The sequence below is a fragment of the Diabrotica virgifera genome, chromosome 2 (assembly GCF_917563875.1).
Source record: "Diabrotica virgifera virgifera chromosome 2, PGI_DIABVI_V3a".
Classification (NCBI taxonomy): domain Eukaryota; kingdom Metazoa; phylum Arthropoda; class Insecta; order Coleoptera; family Chrysomelidae; genus Diabrotica; species Diabrotica virgifera.
In genome coordinates, this window is record NC_065444.1 from 35,598,462 (window position 1) to 35,625,530 (window position 27,069).

At 32.2% G+C, this 27,069-nt stretch overlaps 1 protein-coding gene across 3 annotated transcripts in view; it reads right to left on the reverse strand.

Annotated features, from left to right (window-relative positions):
* Nucleotides 1-27,069, reverse strand: part of LOC126879491 (calcium-transporting ATPase sarcoplasmic/endoplasmic reticulum type) — a 164,630-nt gene that overhangs the window by 71,935 nt on the left and 65,626 nt on the right. For all 3 annotated transcript variants that reach the window (XM_050642532.1, XM_050642533.1, XM_050642531.1), the window contains exon 3: nucleotides 6,665-6,682. In XM_050642532.1, the coding sequence (XP_050498489.1) occupies nucleotides 6,665-6,682 (18 nt within the window). The remainder of the gene's footprint in view (nucleotides 1-6,664; nucleotides 6,683-27,069) is intronic.

Here is a 27,069-nt window from a genome sequence, read left to right on the forward strand (position 1 = left end):
AAAAATAAAACATCTTCGAGCGTATTTTTCATTTCTTAATACATTATCAAGAACTCTCCAATATAATAATACCAAAGTAGAACAACAACAGAAAAGATTACTAAAACGATTTTAACTAGGAGCAAAGCTACAACAAATGTTCAAAATTACCTCCTTTAAAGGTGACAGAATAATTTTATATTCACCACTGGCGCCCGTACAGGTAATGGTCTGAAATTTTAAAGAAAAAAATAGTACCCCACTGAGAAACGTCAAATTAAAAATCATTTTTGAATTCCTCGTTAAATTTACGACAAAAAATAATTCTTGTCTTTTTTTCATATGTGGCGCCGTTTTTATACAAAAAAATAAAACATCTTAACGCTTACAAATTATTCGAGGTAGATTCCATAATATGCATAGAAACTTACAGTTGAGTCCGCGAGTCTTTACCCGTGCGTCATTAATACCTGAAGAGATAAAACACATACTTTTTATCTAGCATCATTCTCTTCCACGCATGAAACTCATGACAAACCAGCTGCCGTTTGTTATTAAGTAACAACACATGTTATTTTTATGAACCATCTAGACTCAGTGCATTGAAAAGAGATAGGTACACAAAAAGACGATTCGGTATGTTTTCATATTTTAAGCACAATTTGTTTGACGTTTCTGCTTTGTTTACTTTTGTGGCTGTCAATCAGTTGAATTTTTTGCGGTTTTTGTCGAATTTTTGCGTTTTGAAGTTTCTTTATATTACACAAACAGTTGTTTTCACAACTAATTTTATATTGGGCTTTGAAATTTTAAGGCAAATAATTATATTTTGCCAATTAATATTTAAAACATACAAAGCTAACGTCATTCACACAGTAAAGAAATGATTGTGTTTAGATTTCCGTCAAAGTGAATAAAATAACAAAAATAAAATATGTTACTGAATATTTTTATAAATTGTTTATTTATTTATAAATAAATAATAATATAAGAATTTATTAAGCTACTTCAAATGTAGCTGTAATTCTGCACAAAAATTTTGAAGCAAAACTTACATTTGACATTCTATATATTATCTGATAACGTCAAATTTTATAATAAAACCCGTAATCGGAACAGTAGCCACTTTCTGTCAGTTGTTGTTGCGTGAAATGGATTTCCGACTTATTTCGTATGCTTTAAATGATGACGCACGGGTAAAGACTCGCGGGCTCAACTGTATTTCAAATACTTTGTAAACGTTAAGATATTTTATTTTTTTTTGCATAAAAACGGCGCCTCATATGAAAAAAAAGACAAAAACAATTTTTTGTCGTAAATTGAACGAGGAATTCAAAAATGATTTTTAATTTGACATATCTCAGTGGCGTACTATTATTTTCTTTAAAAAATTCGGGCTATTACCCGTACGCGCGCCAATGGTGAATATATAATTACTCTGTCACCTTTAAAGGAGGTAATTTTGAACATTTGTTGTAGCCTTGCACATAGTTAAAATATTTTTAGAAATATTTTCTGTTATTGTTCTAGTTTGGCATTATTATATTGGAGAGTTCTTGATAATGTATTACGAAATGAAAAATACGCGCGAAGATGTTTTATTTTTTTGCATAAAAACGGTGCACTATATGAAAAAAAAAACAAGAAATGTTCTTTATCATAAATTAAACGTGGAATACAAAAATAATTTTTAATTTGAAATATCTCAGTGGGGTACTATTTTTTTCTTTAAAACAATTCAGACCATTACCCGTAAGCGCGCCAATGATGAATACAAAATTGTTATTTGTATATAGAAAAATGCGCAATAACTACCTCTTAAAACCCACCAAATTTAATTTTCATAGCCCAAACGGTCTTGGAGCAATAAAAAAAATTCGCAGTTTGAAAAAAAATTTCAACAGAAAATATAGAATATTTTGGAAAATTCCGTATCTTGGAAAAGAAACATTTGCGGACATACGTTTATAGAGCAAACTGTCATTATCTTTTCATGTAGAATTACCCACTAAAGTTTTTCATATTTATTTACTAACACCCTGTGTAGTTTATACGATGACGATACAGTGATGTCTTGCAGAAAATTTACAAAATGTACAGACATTAGTATAGTCAGTGAAGCAAGTTATCGGAGAGGCCCAAAAATTATTATTTCGAAGTCATAATGGATGGCAGTTGGCAAGATTAATATAGATCAAGGTCTGATTTCATTAAAATAATGATTATGATCTAAAAGGTGGAGTGCTTACGCAGAATCTGTTTTTTATTATTGAAAGTCCTTTTGTGCTCTGGTATAGGTGTGCCAAAGGTTCTACCAGTTTTACCGACATAAGTGTTTGTTGGGCAGTTCTTCTTCTTCTTAACTCAGGCGAGACTTGTTAGTCTCAGGCACTTGGTCATAAAAAGACCTTTGTACCAAACCCTGTTCTTCTCCTTAAACTTTAATAAGTCCTGTGGCCTCAACGAAGGCCAACAGTTTTCTTATTGGTAGTTTTAGGATCTCTACTGGTTCAAACCTCATTTCGCCAGTGAAGTCCTGCCTTACATCACCTAGCACACTGCAATGGCATAGTATGTGTATGACAGTCTCTTCTTCCATTTCGCACTTTCTGCACCATGGTTCATTCACCTTACCTAGTTTGTATAGGTGATTTCTTAAACGGCAATGTCCAGTCACAATTTCAGTGATCGTTTTTATCTCTCGTTTATTGAAGTTCATTAAACTGTTTGAGAGTTTTTTATCAATATTATTGATTATTGTTGGGCAGTTACCACAGGTAAGTTTTTTATACACCACTGTGTAAGTGCTGTTTAGTTTTCTCTTGTTTTTATGAATTACTATTTTTTGGAAAATATTTCACATCAATGGCCACACCATAAAAATATGGGAGAGAGTAATAATTGATAGACGGATACGTGAAGAAACCGAAATATCCGATAATCAATTTGGCTTTATGCAGGGCAGATCAACAACAGATGCAATTTTCATTGTAAGGCAACTGATGGCAAAAAACAGGAATAAAGAGACCAACGCTCATATGGTATTCATTGATCTTGAGAAAGCATATGATAGAGTTCCTCGAGAGATTCTCTGATGGGCAGTCAATAAGAAAGGAGTCCCTGGCGAATATATAAAGATTGTGAGAGATATGTATGAGGGAGTAACGACTAGTGTTAGGACAGGTGTGGGAGAGACTGATAAATTTCAGGTGAAAGTAGCATTGCACCAAGGCTCGGTGCTTAGTCCTTATTTATTCTCATTAGTTTTGGACCAGATAACAGCGAAACTACAGGGTAGCATTCCATGGTGCCTAATGTATGCTGATGATGTAGTGTTAATAGGAAGTGGTGAAAGAGACTTAGAACAAAACCTGGAACAGTGGAGACAAGCTCTGGAAGAAAAAGGTTTAAAACTTAGTAGGACGAAAACAGAGTATTTGGAATGTCCATTTAAAGATGGAGTTACTACAAATAAAATGGTATCTTTGGATGGTGAAATGATTGTGAAAAGCGATAGTTTTAAGTACCTAGGATCGGTATTACAGAGTAATGGAAAAATAGATGGAGATGCATGCAGTAGAATTAGGGCTGGATGGATGAAGTGGAAAGAAGCGAGTGGTGTGTTGTGTGACAGAAAAATTCCAATGAAGCTGAAGGGACAATTCTATAAAACAGCCATAAGACCGGCTATGATGTACGGAACTGAATGTTGGGCAGTGAAAAAGAAAGAGGAAAAACGAATGCATGTGGCGGTAATAAGACAGCTTAGATGGATGAGTGGAGTGAAAAAAAAAGGATAAAATTAGAAATGAGTATATTAGGGGAAGTCTAGGTGTGGCACCAATTGATTTCAAAATGAGAGAGCATAGGTTAAGATGGTTTGGTCGTGTTCAACGTCGAGACGTTAATCACCCAATACGAAGAATAGCTGAAGTGCAGATTCCTGGAAGGAGTAGGAGAGGAAGACCAAAGAATACCCTAGGGGAGACGATAAGGCAGGACATGTTGGTAAAGGGGATTAACATTGATATGACCCAAGATAGAATTGTGTGAAGAAATGCAATTAGGGAAGCCGACCCCGCATAGGGATAAGACAAAGAGAATGTGATGATTTCACATCAATGTTGTAGAAATAAAATAAATTTGGAAAATTAATAAAATAACTTATAACGATAAAATTGTTACGTAGAATAAATTTAACTGATTTGTTATTGGTTAATTGGTTCACGTGTCCATCATATTTACTTTACACGTTAACCTAAAATCTGCAATAAGATGATGTGGTTTTTCCATTGCATTACACGTTATATGTACATAATGACAAAAAAAAGTTAATCTATACTCGTCACAATGTAATTGACTATATAAACCACAACTAAAGATTAACGTTATTTCCGCATTATATCTACGTCATTAATAATGTATTTAAATATTTGTTAGGTAAACGTGGATTATTAAAATTGTTTACGCTATAATACAAGTACACGGTAAATACGTCATGAGTATTGGCGATCCAATTGATGATGATGACTGGCTTTAACTAATTAACTTACTACTTAATGTTTCCAAAAAAAATTCTCCTTACGAGCAAATTACATAGATTATTTGAAATTTTTTTTTAGGAACAACGTAAGTTCGGCGAATATGGCATTAGAATATTTACAAAATGAATTATGTTTAATTAATAGTTTAAAATGAATTAAATTAATTTATGTAAAAATCAGGGGATTAAGATAAGAGAAACGACGAAAGTAGTACGTTGAACCAAAACTGGAAGAAGAACAGGCTTTATTTAGACCAGATAAGAAGACAGGTGACAAGATAGACATATTAAGAAGAACTGTACCTTTATTGACCGAAAGGTAGCCTTTGATTCGATTGACAGGAAAAACATGAAAATGCCTTGAAGAACTAGAAATATCTAAAACATTAATGAGAATCGTAAAATGTACATACAAACCAGTCAGAGAAAAAGTACAAGTGGGAAGCCAAATATCCATTGAATTCAAAATAATCAAAGGAATAAAACAGGGAGATCGTTTAAGCCCATTGTTGTTCATTATAATAATGGACACCATTATAAAGAACCTTAAAGCAAAAGAAGAAAACCTAAATTGTATAAAAAAACAAAAGCTGATGAATTCGTAGACTAGATATACAAAATATTAAAATGAAGGTGAATACAAATAAAAGAAAAACGATAGTTAATCAAAAAGAAAACCAAAACAATAAAGAGATTAATTGTAATTGAAGAATTTTACAAAAAATAACAACTTACTAATATCTGGGCAGCATTGTGACTGATAATGGCAAAATAAATTCGGAAATAAAAATAGAGGAAAGAAGTCTATACGATTATACTACACAATGAATGCAACAATACTAGGACACAAAACTGTAAACATTATTATTGGAACTGACAGCAGTTCCAATAATAACATACGCAAGCGAAAACAACATATTATTATATCATCAAAAATCAACGCAATCGAAACAAAAGATTTAAGAAAAATGGGCGGAAAAATAAAATAGGGCAGAATAAGAAATGAAGATATCAGACAAATGATAAAAGCAGAAACCTATTTTTGAGTACATTAAACAGATTATTTTTGAGTACATTAAACAGAAGCGAATGTACTGGTTTGGCAATAATAATAAAATAAAACCAGATACAATTACCAAGGTATTAGACTTGGAAAGTAGATGGAAAAAAGAAGGGGAGGACAAATAAGGACATGGATAGACTAGATCAAAAAAATAGGCAGGAGGAAAGGGAAAATTATTGAAGAATTAAAGATAATTGGCAAAAATAGAAATGCTTGGAAAATGGGTAAAGGAAGCACCACCAATCTGACGCTTGAAAGGGGGTCTCAAGTGTACCTTATATAACTAACGAATTATTAATACAAATTTACCTGTATATAAATATTGCGTGTAGATAACATTAATAAATTATTAAATAGAATAAAATTTGCATAAAACGTCAATAATACGCATTAATACGCAATAATACGTACATAATATTTATTTGTTCTGGCCCACTCCGTCTCATTGAAATAAAGGATTGAGAAATGGATTTTGGTTGTAAAATAAGTTAATAGTTACTTGGAGATCGGAAAATCGACTTAATAATAATATTTTTGTGAAAATTCAGTCTAATATTTTAGTTATTTTGTAAAAACACGATATCAGGTAATGTACAATTCAAAAACAGGCTATTACAAAACAAAATGATAACGATATTTCTGCCAGACCTCGACCCAAACAGAAACTATTTAATTCAAAAAATACACATGTGGTTCCTATTATATTATTTAAATATTGACTAGCGTTATCTTTCCATACACATCGTTTTATTGTATATTTTTATAATGACATGTGTGATAATAATTTTTTTCATCGTAGTGTTGAGCAAACATTTATTATAGATGGACTCAACTGCTGCTGTTATACAAAATGACTTTATTTTATTATTATATTATATTTTTAGTCCAGATAAATAAGGTAAAACAAAGTACCCGATACCTAGTGATGGAAATGTAAAACGTTGTGTGTTGAAAAAAGTAACAATTTCACTAGGTTTTAAAAAATATCAACAGAATATAGCAACTATTTTCAGACTTACTTTTGTTGATTGTAGGCGAGGAAATAACTCGACGTTGACCTAATAATTAGAAACACTTACCTTCTTCCGCAGGAAGTTCTGTAACAAAGAAAAAAATATGAGTAACAATAATTTTGGAGATTAGTATAAAAATTTATGTCATAACAAAAAATAAAATAAAATCTAACAGCTGTACATTTTTGTCGTGCTTACATACACCCACAGACCAAAATATTAAATATTTTGTCTTCGATCATTATTTTTTGTTTATTTTTTATCTTTTAAATGTTATGTATTTTTTTAATTCCTGAATATGTCATGCTGGAATGTTTCACGTATATTACAATAGAGGGTGATTGATTAGTAGGGTAAAGCTCAATAGCTCTGGTATAATAATAGATAGCAATAAAAGTTAATAACAAAAATTTTAGCCACCTTTGAGCTTCACATTACAAAATTAGTTAGAATGTTACGGGGTGTTCGATAACACAGTGACAGACCTAACTTATGTTTTTTTAAATGGAACACTCTATATTTTATTTTATATTCAAAATCCTGTTAACTTCTCCATCACAAAAATATAAAGGTTTGTAATGTTATACAGGGTATTTACAAAGTTATAACCAATTTTGTATGAAAATCGTAACAAGTTCAACTCCCTGTATAAATAAAAATAAGCACAACAGCAATGGATTATTAATGCCATATTTTTTTATTTCTTGTCAAAAATTTTAAGAATTATTGATATTGCTAATTTTCTTTATATCAAATACAGGGTACTGTATTTGATATAAAGGAACGAACATCAATGGAGAAAAGCTCATTCCACAGATGAAACAAATATAAAATTATAGAAGCCACATGGACGTGATCGAATATAACGTTTAGTAGAATGTAATCAAATCTTGTATACAATGTTAGCTTTTTTGGTGGTTTCATTATGCTATGGGGAGGCATTAGTTGGGAGAGTCGTATGGAGCTTTTTGAGGTGAATAACCGAATGAATGCTAACCGCAAGGTCCTCGAAGAGTATGTTATCTTTATGCCGGCTTCATTGGGTATGATAACTTTGTGCTAATACATAATAATGCCCGTGTACATGCCGCAGGAACAGTCATCCAATAACTTGGGGATGTTGGGATTGAGGCTCTAGACTGGCCACAAATGAGTCCTGACGCAAATCACATAGAACATGTATGAGACATCCTAAAACGACGTATAAGAACAAGAAATCCAGTTCCAAACTCAATTGCAGAATTAAGAATTGCTGCACAGCCAAAAAGGAATCGACTTCCGTAAGAAAAAGGATTCAGGCTATTAGCTACAGGAGAAAATACTAAGTACTAAGTTTTCAGAGTACTGTTTACACTTAACTATTTAGATGGGAAATAAGCCACAATTAAATTGAAAAAAATAATTTTATTTTATTGTTTACACAACAATACCGTGGCAAATGTATCGCATTTTTCAAAATTTTGGAATGTGTTTAATTCGTAAAACCCTTTTAACATTTGTTTTCAATACAAGATTTCAGTCCTCTACATGACTCGAGGTAAATTTGTGACGTTACAAACGTCACATCTTTGATATTTTATTTTTAAATAATTATTTTACTTTATTTTCTTTAATATTTCATTAACAATAATTTTCTTCCGTTTGTTTTACCAGTTTTCTTCGTTAAAAACTCGTTGGCGCCCTCTTTTATTATCCTCTTTTATTACCCTCTTTTATTATCTTCTATTTGATATATCTCTTTTTATCTCAAATCTAAATCATCTTAATGTTGTTCTGAAGCTATTTTTTTGTGGCATTTTTACAATTTTAACTATTTATAATGGGAAATAAGAAAATAAAAATCGAAACGTTAATAAAAATCATTTTTTAATAATATTGTGGCTTATTTCCCATTATAAATAGTTAAAATCTAAATCATCATATTGAACGTACCCCGCATATTAGTACATACTCTGTGAGTATGGGTCTTTCAATACGGAACATGCCTGCTACTTCATACGTTCGTACTTGGTCGTCATTTCAAATGTCGTTTTCAATGACAGTGTCACTTCATCCCTACTCACAACCTGAAAGTGGAAGGGAAGAATTATTCCTTAAAAAGGCATGTAATTTGAAAATTAGATTTATTTTCCATCAACAATTAATATTCTTTTGGGGTGAGTTTTGTATTCTAAGTTTTTTGCAGTCTACTTTTAATTTTTTATAATCATTTTTTCTTATACCTAACCTTCAAATGTTCAACCATGTGTTTGGTTTCTATATTTCTTTTCATCTATTAATATGCACGTGTAAATCAAATTTTAACTAGTATCAATATTAATTCCATTTAATATACCCTTGCCTTCTATGTACTACTCTTTGAATACTATTTGGCAAAGGTACAATTTGGTTTTCTTCTTGATGGTTGATATGTGTTTTACTCTTCTAGTTTTTGGGAATAAAGCCTTTTCTCCCTTCGGGAGCTTCAAGCCATCCACACCGGTGATGGAACATACGGCGATACAACAACGAGGACCATGACATCCAGACTGCAACGACCACCATCTCTAGCTGCAGGGGCCTAGGACCGAACATCTGCCCAGGTCTACAAGAAGTCTACAGCAGTACCATTCGACATCAAGAAGTTACCATCGAACCAGATACCAAAATCCATAAGTATAATCTACAAATTGTTAGTTTTTGGCAAGAATTTGAATGTATTTGTTAATGCATCTACTAAGTCATATTTTTATAATATTTTTATGAACAATAAACATAATTAGTTAAAAATATTGTTTTGTTTGCTTCTATTCCGAATTTTCATAGTTCATTTCTAAGATTAGGACAAGACGAACACACACCTGAGTGACTGAGCTAAGCTAAGGGTGTAGCGATGGCTATCTTGGATGATTGAGGTAATATTTTCGAATATTATTTCAATTAGCTGGGGTCGTCCATCGCCCGCCTTTTTCGTTTCAAATTGTTAAGGAATAATAATAGAAACAATATCTATGAAACACTTATTAAAAGCAGCCTACTTTACGGAGCAGAAACTTGGAGAATAACCGAGAACAACAGGAAAAAATTAGAAGCTGTAGAAATGGATGTGTTTAGAAGATCGTTAGGTATATCCCGTAGGGAAAGAGTTCGAAATGAGGAAGTAAGACGACGAATTGGAATAGATGGTTACTTAACAACAGACATTGAGAGGAAACAGTTGATTTGGTATGGTCATGTTCAAAGAATGGAAGACACAAGATTGCCCAAAAAGATCATGCAGTGGGTACCACCAAACCGCAAAAAACGAGGAAGACCCAAAAAGACATGGAAAGAAGGGGTAACCAAAGCAATGAGTACAAGGGATCTTAGAGATGGCCAATGGGATGATAGAAGGACGTGGAAGTTAGGCATCGGACAACGTCGAAAGACGTTCTAAAACCGATATATACATACACTGTTAAGGAAGCCAAAATTAAAATTATTGTATAATTGTGTATACAGCACATACCTCAGTAATATTAGGGAACAAAAGGGAATATTTAAAATTTAAAACACGTTAAATCTTAATACTGTAAGTTTATAGTTTTTTATTGTACTTGTATAATATTATGTTCAGATATTCAAAACGTGTTGTTGTAAATTTCAAAGCTTGATTATCACACCGGAAAACCTTTACAGCACACGTGGTGTTTCTTTGAATAGTCATAACTTTGGACCATCACGTTTTTAGCTCACAAAGCCCTGTGGCCCTTTGAACCTATTTAACATCCGTTCGCTGTGATCATTCTTCCTCATACACATTATATCCGACTCCCTAATTTCAAATACACTGCTGTTCTCGTTACTTTAGATTTGAAACAATCGTTATTATTTCGACATAACTGTAATTTATGTTCTAATCTCAAATGTTCTTGGCAATTCTAAAATAGCAGTTCATATAGAAACATTAATTACACTGGATAACACATGTTTTATCCCATGAATTATTTCCACTATTTCTTGTGTATTTTGGCGAGTAGAATTCAAATATGCAATCAAAACTAGTCCGTCACATAATAGTGCAGGCCCTGGAAGTATTTGAGTATGCAAAACCTGAGGACGGACAACTATAGGTTCGGATTCTTTTACCTGAGACCTTGAGCCTTGAACAATGAAAAACTGAATCTTGCCGAAGGTGCGATGGTGCCATGTTACCCCCTTCCTTTCCTCCCCCCTATGTTAGGGGCAGATAAAAAGCGATTTTTCGCAAAATAGTTATTTATGTACCAAGTCAGTAAAGTTACTATTTATCGAACGAGTCTGATATTATGAGCAGAGCGAGCGAGGCGAGTAACAGACGAGTTCATTAAAGAATCTTTACTGACGTGGTGCATACAAAATTTTAGCGCATTTTATATTGGTTTTAACACTTAGGTAAGTACTTAAAATTTACAATTTAAGAACTTTTCAAATTCTAAACGTCAAAATAATTTCATGACAGTGATGACAGATAACTTTTGCAAGATAGTTGCTTTCGATTTTTAATCGATAGTTATCAATATTGAATAATTACTAAATATGAATAAACTAGCTACAACAGAAAGAGCTATGGAAAGAGCAATGTTAGGTATACGACTGTCAGATAAAAAGAGGAGCGACTGGGTAAGATCAAAAACAAAAGTCGAGGACATAACAACAAAAGTTGCCAAACTTAAATGGAGCTTTGCAGGCCACACTGTTAGACAAAAAGACCAACGTTGGAATGCCACGATACAACATTGGAGACCTTACCAAAGTAAACGACCGAGAGGAAGACCACAGATGAGATGGGTTGATGACATTAAAAGAGTAGCCGGAACGAATTGGAAATATGTTGCTCAGGATAGAGACCGATGGAAGGAGTTGGGAGAGGCCTATGTCCAAACGTGGACGATAGAAGGCTAAGAAGAAGAAGAAGACTAAATCGGTAAAGTTTTAATTTATTTTATATGAATATAATTGCAAAATACTACATAATTTCACTTTTTGGCATAAATTTAATTGATTATTTCATTCATAGGAGATTCTGACCAAAAGAAAGCTACAGAAATCTGAATTAAATCGATAATTTTTGATAATCTCCCGTCGTTAAGTATATTACGTCAGATGCCCTTCGTTGCTACGAAAAAATACATTCAGTGACATTAATGACAATTAATGTTTTAAAAATTATAAAAGTGATGACTTTCAATCGTCAAATATTTATAAAAACTGTGTGTTTAATGGTACTTACATAAATAAATTACAATAAAATTTTGGTTTTGAACAGTTTTATTCATGAAATAATCGCAACAAATTGCACTCGACCTCTGAAATTAATATAGAATTTTCGCTCTCGTGACACTTTGACATAATTTCACTCGCCTTCGGCTCGTGAAATTAAAACTGTCAAAGTGTCACTCGGGAAAAATTCAATAATTTCAGAGCTCTTGTGCAATTACTACTGATAATATCGCAAATTGTATACAATATTTTTAAATAACTAAAGTAAATAAATTGTAAGTTACTCAAATGAATAATCGATTACTGCCATCGACCACTTACATTCAATCTCGATTAATCGCGGCAGGTAAAGTAAAATTCTTCTTTCAGTACAATAAAGTGTTACTTTACTGCCGCAAATGAGGGCAAATGTGTACAATAATGAATGACTTTAGTGACGGTTGGCGATAAAAAACATTTTCTGTATTTTTAGGTCATTCTAAGCAAAAAATGTTCTTCGAGAACATCTGTTCTTTTTGGAGATAAACGCGGTTAGACTTTAAAAAAATCGAAAAATTGCAATTTTTGAACCCGAATAACTTTTGATTAAGAAATAAAATGGCAATTCTGCTTGCAGCATTTGAAAGTTCAAGTCAAATTATACCGGTTTTGATTATTTGCATTGCTAAAAATTAATTTTTTCATTGTTAAACGAAGCTATAAACAAACAGTGTTTGAGCGTTTTGTCGCATGACAGCACCGCGCCGAGGAAGTCCTACCTGGGGTCGTATTTTCGAATTCAATAGAATATTTTCGCATACGTGTTAACTTGAATGAAAAATTTCGTATACGAACGTGAATGTGTATTTTTGAACGTCCTTCGAAATGTTATAGGTATACGAGCAGAATTTGCACCGGCAACACTGCAAATTCGAATAACATTGAACTTATTTGTCATCTGAAGAGTCACAATGTTGCCATATTTGTTTGGTCTATTTCTTGTATAATGTACAAGACTGTCTTAACTGGGGTATAATGTATAAGAATAAGATTGTATAAGAACGTTTAATGTATAAATATAACGACTTATAGTCTGAAAAAATTATAAAAAAGGGCCATTTTTGGGAGAAAAGTTGTTTAGAAGTTATTTTAAGTGTAATCGAATATTAAGATTGCATAGGTATATTAGTAATATCAATTTGCAAAGTCCGCAGAAAGTGTGCCATTTTGTTTAATATTATTTTTATATCCAGTATTTACACTGATACTTTATTATTTACTTTTAAAAACTTTACTTCAAAGCGATTTTTTAAATGCACTTTTATGTAATGTGATAGTATGAAAAAATTGAGGATATCGCAAGTGTCATATGTCAAGTTTGGAGCTTAGATCCAATGCTAAAATGCGTACATAAAGTTAGGTTAGGTTATATTTTCAAGGCATAATCGTACATGTCATTTCTTTCTATTAAAGAATTATTTAAACCAGCCATTGAAAATAAATTTCAATGTAAAAATATTGCAGACAACAACACAATTAACACTATCAGCTAAACCTATCATAACAGCTGAAATGACCTTGAAATGAAACAATAATTCGTATACGAGCATCACGATTCGAATGGTTCATACCCATTCGAGTCGCCGTATACGAAAAAATTCGTACACGAAGTATTCGAAAATACAAGACACCGGATTTCAACCGAAATTCTTCTAATTTCGTATGCGAAATATGCTCGAATGAATTCGAAAATAGGACCCCTGGTCGGTTCCGTTCGTTTTTTATCATTGGCGAGGTGCGGACATGCGACAAAACGCTTAAACACTGTTTCTTTAAGCCTTGGTTTCCTCGAAAGCGGCACCGACAAACTGCGACCGTCACATTGCGATGAATGACGTCAGATTACGGTGAAAAATCCAAGGTTCTTCATTGCGGCAATGAAATGTGCAAACTCAGCAAACGGTGGCTTCCAACGCATCCTTGGAAACCACCGCTATTATTTTGCGTGGTACAGTTTTTTATGACGTCATTCATCGCAGTGTTACGGTCGCAGTTTGTCGGTGCCGCTTTCGAGGAAACCAAGGCTTTATAGCTTTGTTTACCAATAAAAAAACTAATTTTTAGCAATGCAAATAATCAAAACCGGTATAATTTGACTTGAACTTTCAAATGCTGCAGGCATAATTGCTATTTTATTTTTTAATCAAAAGTTATTCGGGATCAAAAATTGCAGTTTTTCGATTTTTTTTTTAAGTTTAACCGCGTTTATTTCGAAAACTATGAATTTTACGAAAAAACTTGTAAGCACATTTTTTGCTTAGAATGACCCGAAAATACAAAAAAATGTTTTTTTTTCGAAAAATCGCTTTTTATTTGCCCGTAACATAGGGGGGAGGGAGAGGGTAACAAGGCACCATCGCACCTTCCGGCAAGATTCAGTTTTTCATTGTTCAAGGCCTCAGGTACAGTGTTGCCAACCGGAGGGAAATTTCCCTTTTTGAGGGAATTTTCAACATAAAAAGTAAAAAAAGGGAAAAAAATTTCTCAAAAGAGAATTTTTGCTCCAGTCCAAATTGTAAAATATTTTAAAAAAATCAAAATATTTGAATATAATTTAACATATCTTCTCCGATTTTGTAAACAAGGAGGGAATTTTTTCATAAAAGTGCGAATTTTTAAGGTAATTTGAGGGAAAAAGCTTACTCAGCGGTTGTCAACACTGCTAAAGAATCTGAACATAGTGGCCGGTCCTCAGGTTTTGCATACTCAAATACTTCCAGCGCCCGGTCTATACGGTTTTCTTTCAAAATCCTACTTTATCTTTTAATGTTACGTATTTTTTTGAAATTTCAATACATATTCAATCTAAACACTACCCAAAAAATAACTTAGGAGAAGTTTCAATGCTCTCGTATCGAATTCCTTTTCATAATCAATAAGAAAACAGCAAATACATCTTTATGTCTATCTCGACATCTCTGTAGCAAAAGATTCAGTGTAAAATGTGCTTCTCTAGTTCCCAATCCATATTTAAATCCAAAATACAATACATTTTTGTAAAGGAACCGCACACATCTTATGGAAAATGTAATGTCACTCAAATACAATAAAATTTACATGAATAGATTCGTCTCGAATTACAATCATTTCATATCAGTGCGCCAACTTTGAATTATGATTAATAAAGGCGTAAATTTATATATGTAAATAAATCTAAAATCAAATGAGGATGAACATAACGCACCCTCAGTAATATAGAGGCACAATTCAAAAATTAGATTTTTGGGAAATCGCGTTTAAAGATTCTAGTTTCTATAATTACAGCTATTTTTTCAAATAACATGCTTATTATTTAAGTTATAAATGTGAAATTTGGCAGATTTGTTATTTGATAATTACACTATAAATAGCGATGAGAAAAAAAATTAATATAAATAAATTCCATTAATTACATGTAATTGAAAAAAATACTTTCAAGTTAGTCCCATAGTACAAAAAAACATAACAGAAATAAGGAACTGTTTAAGTTTGATCCCTTATGTTATTAATGCCCTGTCACTGTTTATGCAAAATAACGATCTATTATGAATTAGGCCCATTTATTTATTATACAGTGTGTTCACGGATGGGGTGCCCAAAAGGAAAAACTTGTTTATTTTCAATTTTAACGAAAAATGTCATTCTTGATAAAAAGTTTTGCTTATTCTAAAACCTGTTAAAACGAAATAAAATTTAGGTTTTTCAAAACCTGCTTAATTTTGTAGCCAATTTTATGTAAATCCCTATACATTTTTGCACCAAGTTCGAAATCGTAACAATAATCTAGTGTTGTTAAACTACAATGTAGCTTAGTAACAACTGTCAACTCCGATAAATAATTTGCAAAATTGTCATTCCAATTCCAATTCCATAACACATTACAAGATAAATTTCTTTGTTGGATGCCTAACATTTACTTGTCGAAAAAGAATGACAATTCGCAAATTATTATTTATCGGAGTTGACAGTTACCAAGCTACATTGTAGTTTAACAACATTAGATTATTGTTATGCTTTTCCTCATGTTACATTTCGTCGGTGACATTTATAACATTTATTCTAGTTGTCAATAGATGGCGCTATAATCGAAAAAAAAATATTTACTAATTATATAATATATCTACGAATATAATCTGTAAAATTTATAAGACTATACAAATCAAAGAAAATACCATTTTATAAATGCAATAAACTCAATTGATTTGTTTTTATGCCAAATTGCAAATAAAATGTGACAACTGTCAGATTTAACTAAAATGTCATGTTAGAATAAATGTCATAAATGTGTATTATCACGGACTTACCTTTTTTCTATCATTTGTGACGCACTGAAAAATGCTCATGAAAAGAAGCATACGATTTCAAACTCAGTGCAAAAATGTATAGTGATTTACAACAAATTGGCTAAAAAATTATGCAGGTTTTGAAAAACTTAAATTTTATTTCATTTTATGGGATTTTAGGACAAGCAAAACTTTTTATCAAGAATGACATTTTTCGGTAAAATTGAAAACAAAAAAGTTTTTCCTCTTGGGCACCCCATCCGTGGACACACTGTACTTTGCGTAATATAACGGCTCAACTAAAACTATTCTATATAATACAAAATGTTAAAACACAAACTAACCTGGATTTTCGACATAGAAAGACATGTTACTGATTGCTCCCTTGTAGCAGTAAAAACCAGAGGTGGGCGGGGAGAGTGAGAGAGGGGCATAAATATATTTACCGAACTATTCATGTTTTTTTCTCCCTCTGTCAACGCCAACTGGTAGATAATTTCATTTTGTGCCCATATCATTCAAAATCACAGTTATCACAAATTTTGAGTTGAGCCCTTTTATTACTGAGGGTGCGATAAGATAGAGAGAGAAAAGATTTTGTGAAAAGGCACTTCATAAATCTTTAAAAAGAGTAAACCCTGTAGTTACCCTACAGGTATACAGCCACCTTCGATAAAACAACGTGGAATGAAGTAAACACTTCTGTTGTATGGTATATGAATTTATTAAAATTCTTAAAATTTATCCACATGGAAGTGGAAAATGTACACAACGTTTACGGTCTAACTGACCATCATCAGTTTAAATGTCCAGTGTACAAGTAGTTGAAACTAGCCACTTCAATAAGTGTAAAAACCTCTAAATTACATTATTGTTACATTAGATATTAAAAAGCAGACGACGTTAAATAAATAAATCTTTCTCAGGTATTAAGGTCTCTTATCTTATAGATAAATAAATGACAATGCACTTCCCGTGATGCACTGAAAAATAAGAGTCAGTCTCACACTGGGTTAAGCTTATTTCAATAGCGATAATATAATTTATACTAATAATAGGTATTTATGAATAGGACAGTTTTATGGACTTCAAAAATATTGTGATATCCATTAAACTTTAATTACAGTTTACGCCGTTATGCATCAAAATTCAGAGTTGGCGCAATGATATGAAATGATCGTAATTTCGAGACTAACCTTTTGATGTAAATTTTATTGTATTTGAGTTAAACTGTTCATAAGATGTGTGCAGTGTCCTTTTAAGGTTAAAATAAAGACTTTCTAACATAAAATTAACGAACTAAACTTCCGTCAAATCAGTGTGTTTTAATCAAAATCTGATTATACTGCATCATATAGTAAAGCGCAATTTCTAAAAACGTATAACAATATATTACGGCATATTTTGGGAGTGCATATTGGTTTTCATGTCAAAGCAGTTCACTGGCCAGTATATTTATAAAATCGAGATCATATTTTATGTAGATAATAGCTTTTATGTAAATTTATGATATATTGTTAGCATAAAGGTACATTTTGATATATTTTAAAAAGAATACAGGGTGTTTGGTAAAGAATGGGCCATAGCTTAACCTCAGGTTCCTGAGGTTAAAATAGGCCGATTTAAGCTAACTTACCTTAGTACAAAGTTTATAATAACCGAGATACAGGGTGTCAAAGTTAAAGTTTTTTTTATTTATTATTAAATATTTCCTGACACGTATGAGATAACAACATGAAATTTGGTATGTGGGGGTTTTTTGGGTCGAAAAAACTAAATTCCCTACCAAAAATTATGTATTGCCCAGAGGGCGCCACATACGCCTTTCAGCACTCATTTATTACGTTCAATTTTTTTTATCCCCCACCCTGTATAATTTTGACATTAAAATTTTTATTCTTCTATTAGTTTTACTTAAAAAAGGTATACTTCTTTCATCTTTCTAAACTCAACCGTTTTTGAGATAAACGCATTTTAAATCTGCGATACACCATCATTTTTAGCATAATATCATTGTAGTTACAACCGAAAAATAACTTAAAACCATAAAATTATCCAAAAATGTATCGCAAATTTCTTCAAATGGAATTTGCGATGCAATGACATAAATTTGAGAACTGGCACAATTATTATGGTTTTAGGTTATTTTTCGGGTGGAACTACAGTGATATTATGCTAAAAATGATGGTGTATCGCAGATTTAAAATGCGTTTATCTCGAAAACAGTTGAGTTTAGGGAGATGAAAGAAGTATACCTTTCTTAAGTAAAACTAATAGGAGAATAAAAATTTTAATGTCAAAATTATACAGAGTGAGGGATAAAAAAATTTGAACGTAATAAATGAGTGCTGAAAGGCGTATGTGGCGCCCTCTGGGCAATACATAATTTTTGGTAGGGAATTTAGTTTTCTCGACCCAAAAAACCCCATATACCAAATTTCATGTTGTTATCTCATACCTGTCAGGAAATATTCAATAATAAATAATAAATAAAGTTTAACTTTGACACCCTGTATCTCGGTTATTATAAACTTTGTACTAAGGTAAGTTAGCTTAAATCGGCCTATTTTAACCTCAGGAACCTGAGGTTAAGCTATGGCCCATTCTTTACCAAACACCCTGTATAAAAAAATATTCATCATTCATTATTTTTTTTGCTGAGTAAATTGGAGTGCTTCATTATTTCATGTCGACTATATTTTTAATTAAACTAGATTTTATCGTTCATATCTATTGTTGTTTTCGTGTTGTGATAATTAATGGAACATATTGGAACTTTACAGAAAACACAAACTTTACTCAAAAAATTATGGTTAGATGTAAGCAACCACCATCTGGAGTCGATGTGGCCGACAGAATATTCTGTCAAAGACACTTTTCTTTCCTAATTCATTTCTTTGTCGTAAATGTGTACAAAGACTATATCAGTATTTTTCAATTTTTAAATAAATTAAAGGATTTTAAAATAGTTGCAAAATCCTGGGACTGTGCTTACTAATTTATTGTAACTGTGCATTTTTATTATGTAAATAACGAATAAAATTTCGATAAATTATGATAATTTCGAAGCACAAAACTATAACAAAGGTGTAAACAATCCGTATATCTAGCGTTTAAATCTATTTGATCTTTTTGGACTGTTTATAAAAAAATATTACTAAAAGCTAACGCTTTTAATGTAAAAGGAATAAAATGTTTTTGTTATCAATCAATATTTCAGTGGGTGTCTATAGAATAAATTATTGTTGATCTGATAGCTTAAATGTCCATCCTTTATTAAATTTATACAGCTCGATTAGCTTAATGGGAAACTAATCGCATTATTCACTCCTAGTCAAAATAACCTAATTATCTAAAATATGTATTCTAATTGCTCAAACCAAGGGCCTTTTTCTACATTTTCAGTTAATAAAACAAACACTACACCCGTGACTAGATCCGACGGATATCTGGAACATTTAATCCCGATAAAACTTCCCAATAAATTAAAAGCTTGTATAATGTTGTTTCCCAATAAAAAATCAAATATCCCGCACAACACTGTCCAGAAATATACGTCTTAAATTGCCAATTTTTTCTGAATTTTGTGTTATGCGTTTATTTTCGACGGACACTATTTTCAGTTTCATGATCAGTTTCAAAAATAAACCGGCCATAGTGATATTTCTTTCGTGTTTGTGTTTTTTGTAGTTTGACATGTGAGAAATTGGCTGAACAAGGTCAAATGATTCTAATTGATGCATTCGTACTGGTTTGGAAAAGTATTTAGTATTTAATAAAATTTAACGTGAAGTAAAATATTCCCTGGTGTAGTTGGTATATTTTAATAAAAATTTATAAAAAATTTTAAAATCCAAAAGGGTGACGTTCAAAACTTTTTCGGACTTATCAGTCCATCATCAATGAACTCCCTGTCCTTGCTAAATAGCCACAATGCCTCCAAACGTGGTTCAATGAAGACCTAACAACAAAAAAATATTTTAATATAAAGCAGTAGAGCAACATGTTGCTGGAAGTAATCCATTGGCATCCACTTTAAGCCAAACTATTTTATACTTTTTATTATGTAGTTGTAACATATAACTTAACCAGTGTTTAGCATTGTGACCATTTTGCAAGGACAGGGAGTTCACTGATGATGGACTGTTAAGTCCGAAAACGTTTTGAACGTCATCCTTTTGGATTTTAAAATATTTTAGAATATACGAGTACACGATACACCAGGGAGTGTTTTATTTCACGTTAAATTTTATTGAACTAGATGGTATACAGCCAACCTTCGGGTATTATCCCGTTTTATTTTTTTAGTATTTGTTTAAATATCTTGTTTTATTACTCGTACTGTTTAATATAATGGCCTTAGTTAAATATTTTACAAAAAAGTAACAAAATAAAAATAAATACTAATGACTAACTACCAAAATGAATAAATTAACTTGAATGGACAATAATTAAAATATTAATTGGCTACATCTCGTGATTAATATAAAGATTTACGTTATAAAAAATGGTCTAAATTTTTCTGGAATATTTTCTACACATGGAATAATCACAACTCAAAATATTTCATACGAATAGGTGCTTAGCAGAATATGTAAAAAATATTTTTTATATTCAAAAAGCTGTCATTTTTTCACAAATAAAAAAGCGTACTATGACAATTATTGACAAAGTTGTCATTTTTTTTAATCCATAGCTTGTTCGTACATAACACTTAAGAAATTGAATGATCAAGACTTGAAGGTTTAATGTACACAGTTTGAAAAAGAATGCCTTTGAACAGGGTGGTCTACAAAGCTTCAAAATGTGGAGCTGTAATTCGTTTAGCATTGGAGTTGTTGATGGATTTTTAAGTTTCTTTTTAAATATGTAAATACTCGTTACGTCCAATACGAATATGTCATTTGTTAAAAAATTTAATGGTAAATTAACCTTAATTTAAGAGTATGGGACGGTTGGACATGGGACAATTTTGCGGACCGTGGGAAAAAAGCGGCATCTTTTGATTTTTGCCGCTGCGCAGGTATGTCACGACCACTGACGTCACAACCCACAACCACTTTATTATCATCTTTCAAGTCGTCTTCTTTTCGTCGGGTCATTTGACTGTCGGCTTCTTCTTTTTTCGTCATGTCAAGTCGTTTTTCTACTTAGATCAATACACTATGCTTTTGTAAATGTGCTCGGTTAGGCCTACGGTCAAAGGCCATTGTTACGTTAATGTCAATAAGCATTGGACCTGCATAACCAGCTGAGTTTAGTAAAAACAGGTAATCGATACCAAACATTGAACATTGTTGGTAGATGTAATGTACAGAGGTTTACGTGTTATTTTCAAGGTCATAGCTCTTGTCAAAATCCATTACCTCTAATTCGTTATTATTACAGTGAAACCCCGATAAGTCGACCCCCGATAACCCGGAAGTTCGGCTAACCCGGACCGATTTTCATGTACTATCCGTTGCAAGATAATTCGGATGGAATTCCTCAGATTATTTTGTGCTTGATATCGGCCCAGTCTCTTAATCTGGAGAATTCCATCCGAATTATCTTGCAAGGGATAGCATGTAATATAATATTTGAGAGATAATGTGTATTTGAGCTATGTATACGATACTATAGTAGTAAAAATGACTCATGGCACACGGTGGCGGCGGCAGAGCGACGGTCATTGTCTCGGATTTATCGGAAACAACAGGCACCTGTTATTCCTTTATTTATTTCAAACTGTCTTAGCATTGTTAAAAAAAGACTAAAAGACTATTTAAAAAATTATTTTTTAAACAATGGTCTTAGTTTTCACTGTTCATAACCTCGTTCCGATTGTGACTGTCTTGTCTTGTATTGTTTGCTTCCGTTTGCTTAGGTTTGTGTTTGCGTGTTTTTAATAATTTAGATGTGTAGGTACTGTGCATATATATATATATATATTGTTGTGATCTTGATTATTGATATGAGATAATAATTTTATATGTCATTTAATTTAATCAATGCTTTAATAATAATCTAATTAATTAACCAGATCACATATCAATATGTTTTCAATCTCAGGGCGAATTATAAATTAATTACTTACTTTCGTGGCTTCTAGTATTTCTTAATGGTTCCTAATCGGGATAGAAAAGAAAAGAGTAAAAAAAAAATACACATATGGGTTACAATTGTAATCAAAATATTGTTTATTTTATTTAAATGGCAATCACTGCTTAATATTTGCTATATCTTATTATTCTTAAACATAACATTTATACATGGGAATCTTATTTTCTTTTGATTTCCAATTGAAAGTTTTTATTAACATTTAACTATTATGATTTATCAGCAACAATTCTATTTAAGTTTGATGAAGCTTTTCTGATATTATTGATTATGTTTTTTCAATTTTAAATGTGGTATTTACTACGAAAAACCCATACATTCATGTCCAAACAAATGAGACTGACCTTTTTCTGGTGCACTGAGAATGTCTTCACACAAGACCCGTTTCCTGCTATCCTTGGCTGCAATCAAAACCTCGTCCTGGCTTCCAGTAATGTTCTCCTCCGAAACTAGCTCGTATAGCTCTCGTTTCCTGCTTCTGTCGTGATGCTGTGTTCTACCTTTTTCGAAACTGCAATCAGCTACCGGAAACTCTTGGCTCAAGGAGGTTCTTTTACTCTCGACCTGGCCTACTTCTCGTTCCACGATAGATACTCCACACTCACGGAACTACAACGACTTTCTCACTCCTCGAACACTACCGTCTACTACTCGACTTCTCTTCTCGACAGCTCAAAACATTCTGATCTCTATTTGTCATTCATTCCCCTCCTTTCTAAATATCCCTTCCAGATTCACAAATCAAAATTCCACCACCAACTCTCATTCGCAGTATTCCTCAAAACCAATTTTTAAACTTTCTAAATATGCTTAATGGATTTCAAAGAAAATAGTTAATTCCCATTCTAAAATTACTTTCTACTAATTACAAAATTTAATGATCTATTATCTACTTTCACTAAGTCTTCTTTAGCATCGGCTAATGATTGAACCTTCCGAGAACAACGATAATGACCTATTTTCGATTTCACTTTAGTTTTATTTTAAGCGCATTGTTCCGAGTATCGTTTTAATCACTTCTTAAAATTAAATATAACAATTTGTTGTATACAGGTTGTTCTAAATTTATATGCCCGTGGTTGAGAAAATTGAAAATATTTTATATTAAATTGAATTTTGTCTATAATTATCAAATTTTAATTTTCATATCAAATAGAAATATAACAAATCCCCGCCTTGTATTCGATAAAATTTATCTGCATTTTTAAATAAATTTTCTCGAGGGCAAAACCAACTCCCTGTATATTTCCTTACTTTAATCTACGTCTTATACCCCTTCTTCTTGTATTACTCTAATTAGTCCCACCTGTAGAGTAATTGTTTCCTTATTTTCAGTGTCCTCATCCTGTGTTAGAGTGTCGGCTATTATGTTGTCTTTCCCTTTTTCCCATATCAATCTTCTGTCTTTTTCCTCAGATTTTTCACATACTTTTACCGTGTATTCTGCATCCTCGTTTTCATATGCCTCCTCTTCAAATGCCACTGTTTCGATCATATCTTTTTCGCTTTCATTTGTTAGCTTTATTTCTTCTTCTCCTGAGCTCATCTCTTCTTTTGAGGAATCCCAGTTTTCTTTTGCTTTTGATACTCTCAATTTTTTTTCTTCTGGGCTCAACTCTTCTTTTGAGGAACCACAGGTTTCATTTTCTTTTGTCTTTTTCTGACTTTTTCTCCCTTTTCTTCTTTGTCCTTGCTTCGTTGCCAAATTCATTTCCACTGTTTGTTCTTTACCTGATTCGTCCGTATTTTGTTTCTCCTGTTCCTTGTTCTGTTCTTCTTCTTTTTCTTCTGTTAGATTCATCGTATTATTTTTAAAATCTATCACTACATGTTTTTCTGCCAATTCGTCAACTCCTACTATCATGTCATGTGACATGTTTGGCATTATTACACATTGTAGTGCATACATCTTCTTACCCAGTCGTACCATTACTCGTATGCCTTCATTTATAGTTGCCAATGTCCGTTTGTTTGCGCCCACTAAATTTACCCTAGGTATTTTGTAAATTAAATTTGTTAAGTTAACTTCTTCTATTAGTTTTCTGTTGACCAATGTTATTTCAGATCCAGTGTCTATCATAATTTTAATTGGTTTCTCGTTGATAAATCCATCCACAAATTTTAAATTAACTCCATTTTTCTTTTCGTTGTTTCTTGCCAATTTAATAAACTCCTTGGGGTTACAAAAAATTCCTGTTTGATTTTTGGTTTTTAGTGAGCGCCGTCGTGAAAAAACGCCGGTTGCTCATCGTTGTTTATATTTTCGTCATAATGTCTCTCTCCGTCATATTCATCTGTCTGGGTATTATTTACTTCTCTTCTATTTTCTCTTGGTCTGTCGGATCTGTTTCGGTTTTCTCGATATCCCTGTTCATTTTGTCTACCATTATTTCTGTTTTCTTGATTTGAGCGTGTGGTGTTTCTATTCTGGTATTCTCGATTTCTGTCCTCATTCCATTGCCTATTTCTTTGTTCATAATTTCCTCTTCCGTTGTCTCTATTTTCGTTTTCCCTTCTGGGATTAAAATCTCGTCTTGTATAGTCCCTCCTATTTTGATTTCTATCTCTGTAATCCTGTGTTTCTCGGAACCTGTAATCTTCTCGCGACCTTCTTGATTTTCTTTCTCTTAAACGTGATTCTCTTATTTGTAGGAATTGGCATAAACTATCTATGTCTTTGTAGTTGTGCAATGTGATATGGTCTTCCAGCGTTTCTTCGAAATGTCTTGCAATCAGTTCGACTAATTGTTCCGATGAGTAATTATATTGTAGATGTTTTGCGTTATAGTAAATTTGTAATGCATATGTCCTTTCTGATATACCCATCCTATCATTGTATTTCCCATTTTGCAATTCCTTGTTAATTTCCAATTGTTGGACTTTTCCCCAGAAATAATTCAAAAATTTTTGTTCAAATTGTTGCCAACTGTCAAATTCTTCTTCTTTGCAATCGAACCATAGGCTTGCTTCATATTTTAGATGGTTTCTGATAGTTTCTTTTGCTGTTTCGAAATTTCCGATGTGCTGTATTTTCTTTTTCAGGCTATTTATGAACGGCACTGGGTGTAATCTTTTTACATCCCCGCCAAACCTTATCTTCACGTCATCTGTGCTATGTATAACCATTTCTCTTCTTTCTCCGACATTCTGTTGCGTCCTGTTTTCGGTGACTTGTTTTTCTATTTCTGTGATTCTTTTTTCCACTTCTTCTCTGTCTACTTGAATAGCATTTTCTAACTTATTTTCCAAATTTTCTAGTTCCTTTTTCTGGCCATTCGTTAACTCCTCCATTTTGTTTTGAATTATCATTTCTTGTTCTTTCATGTGGTCCTTCATTCTAATTTCTTGTTCTTGCATGTGATCTTTAATTTTCATTTCTTGCTGTTCTATCTCGTTTTTCATTGTTGTCAAACATCCTTTTATTTCCTTTTCATACTTTTCTATGCGTTCCTCTATTTTCTTATTGTTCTCTTCTATTGCTTGTTTTGTTTCCTTTTGGTTGTCATCCATTTTTTGATCCACTTTATCCATTTTCTTTGATGTTTCTTCCATGGCTTGTTTCGTTTCACGTTGATTTTCATCCAGTTTTTGTTCCATTCTTTGTGACTGGAGTTGCATCATTTGTAATATTTTATCTATTCCTGATAATTCTTGCTGTTCTGATGCCATGATTGTCGTGTCTAAAATGTCTTCTTGGTCTGAATTATTCTCTTGATTTGAATGTTCTTTTTGTTTTTTGTTGTCTTTGCTTTGGCTTCTTGTCACAGACATTTGTTTTCAAGAAGTACTGTCCCCGCCAAATATGAAATTTTACTAGTATGTTACCAAGACGACTTTTTCTCACCCAAATATTATAAATTGTCAATAAATATATCAAATGTAATATCGTAAAAATAAAATATTAAATCAGTTATGTAAAATTTGTACCTAAAGAGATCTAAAATTTTATGTTATCAAATGTAAGTATCTCACTTTTTACCACAGGCATATAAATTTTCAAATACCGGCTTTACTCTTTCTATCCTTCAAATTTGCCACCAGAAATACTTTACAATGCCCTCCACGTTGGACGACAGTTGTTGTGATCTTGATTATTGATATGAGATAATAATTTTATATGTCATTTAATTTAATCAATGCTTTAATAATAATCTAATTAATTAACCAGATCACATATCAATATGTTTTCAATCTCAGGGCGAATTATAAATTAATTACTTACTTTCGTGGCTTCTAGTATTTCTTAATGGTTCCTAATCGGGATAGAAAAGAAAAGAGTAAAAAAAAATACACATATGGGTTACAATTGTAATCAAAATATTGTTTATTTTATTTAAATGGCAATCACTGCTTAATATTTGCTATATCTTATTATTCTTAAACATAACATTTATACATGGGAATCTTATTTTCTTTTGATTTCCAATTGAAAGTTTTTATTAACATTTAACTATTATGATTTATCAGCAACAATTCTATTTAAGTTTGATGAAGCTTTTCTGATATTATTGATTATGTTTTTTCAATTTTAAATGTGGTATTTACTACGAAAAACCCATACATTCATGTCCAAACAAATGAGACTGACCTTTTTCTGGTGCACTGAGAATGTCTTCACACAAGACCCGTTTCCTGCTATCCTTGGCTGCAATCAAAACCTCGTCCTGGCTTCCAGTAATGTTCTCCTCCGAAACTAGCTCGTATAGCTCTCGTTTCCTGCTTCTGTCGTGATGCTGTGTTCTACCTTTTTCGAAACTGCAATCAGCTACCGGAAACTCTTGGCTCAAGGAGGTTCTTTTACTCTCGACCTGGCCTACTTCTCGTTCCACGATAGATACTCCACACTCACGG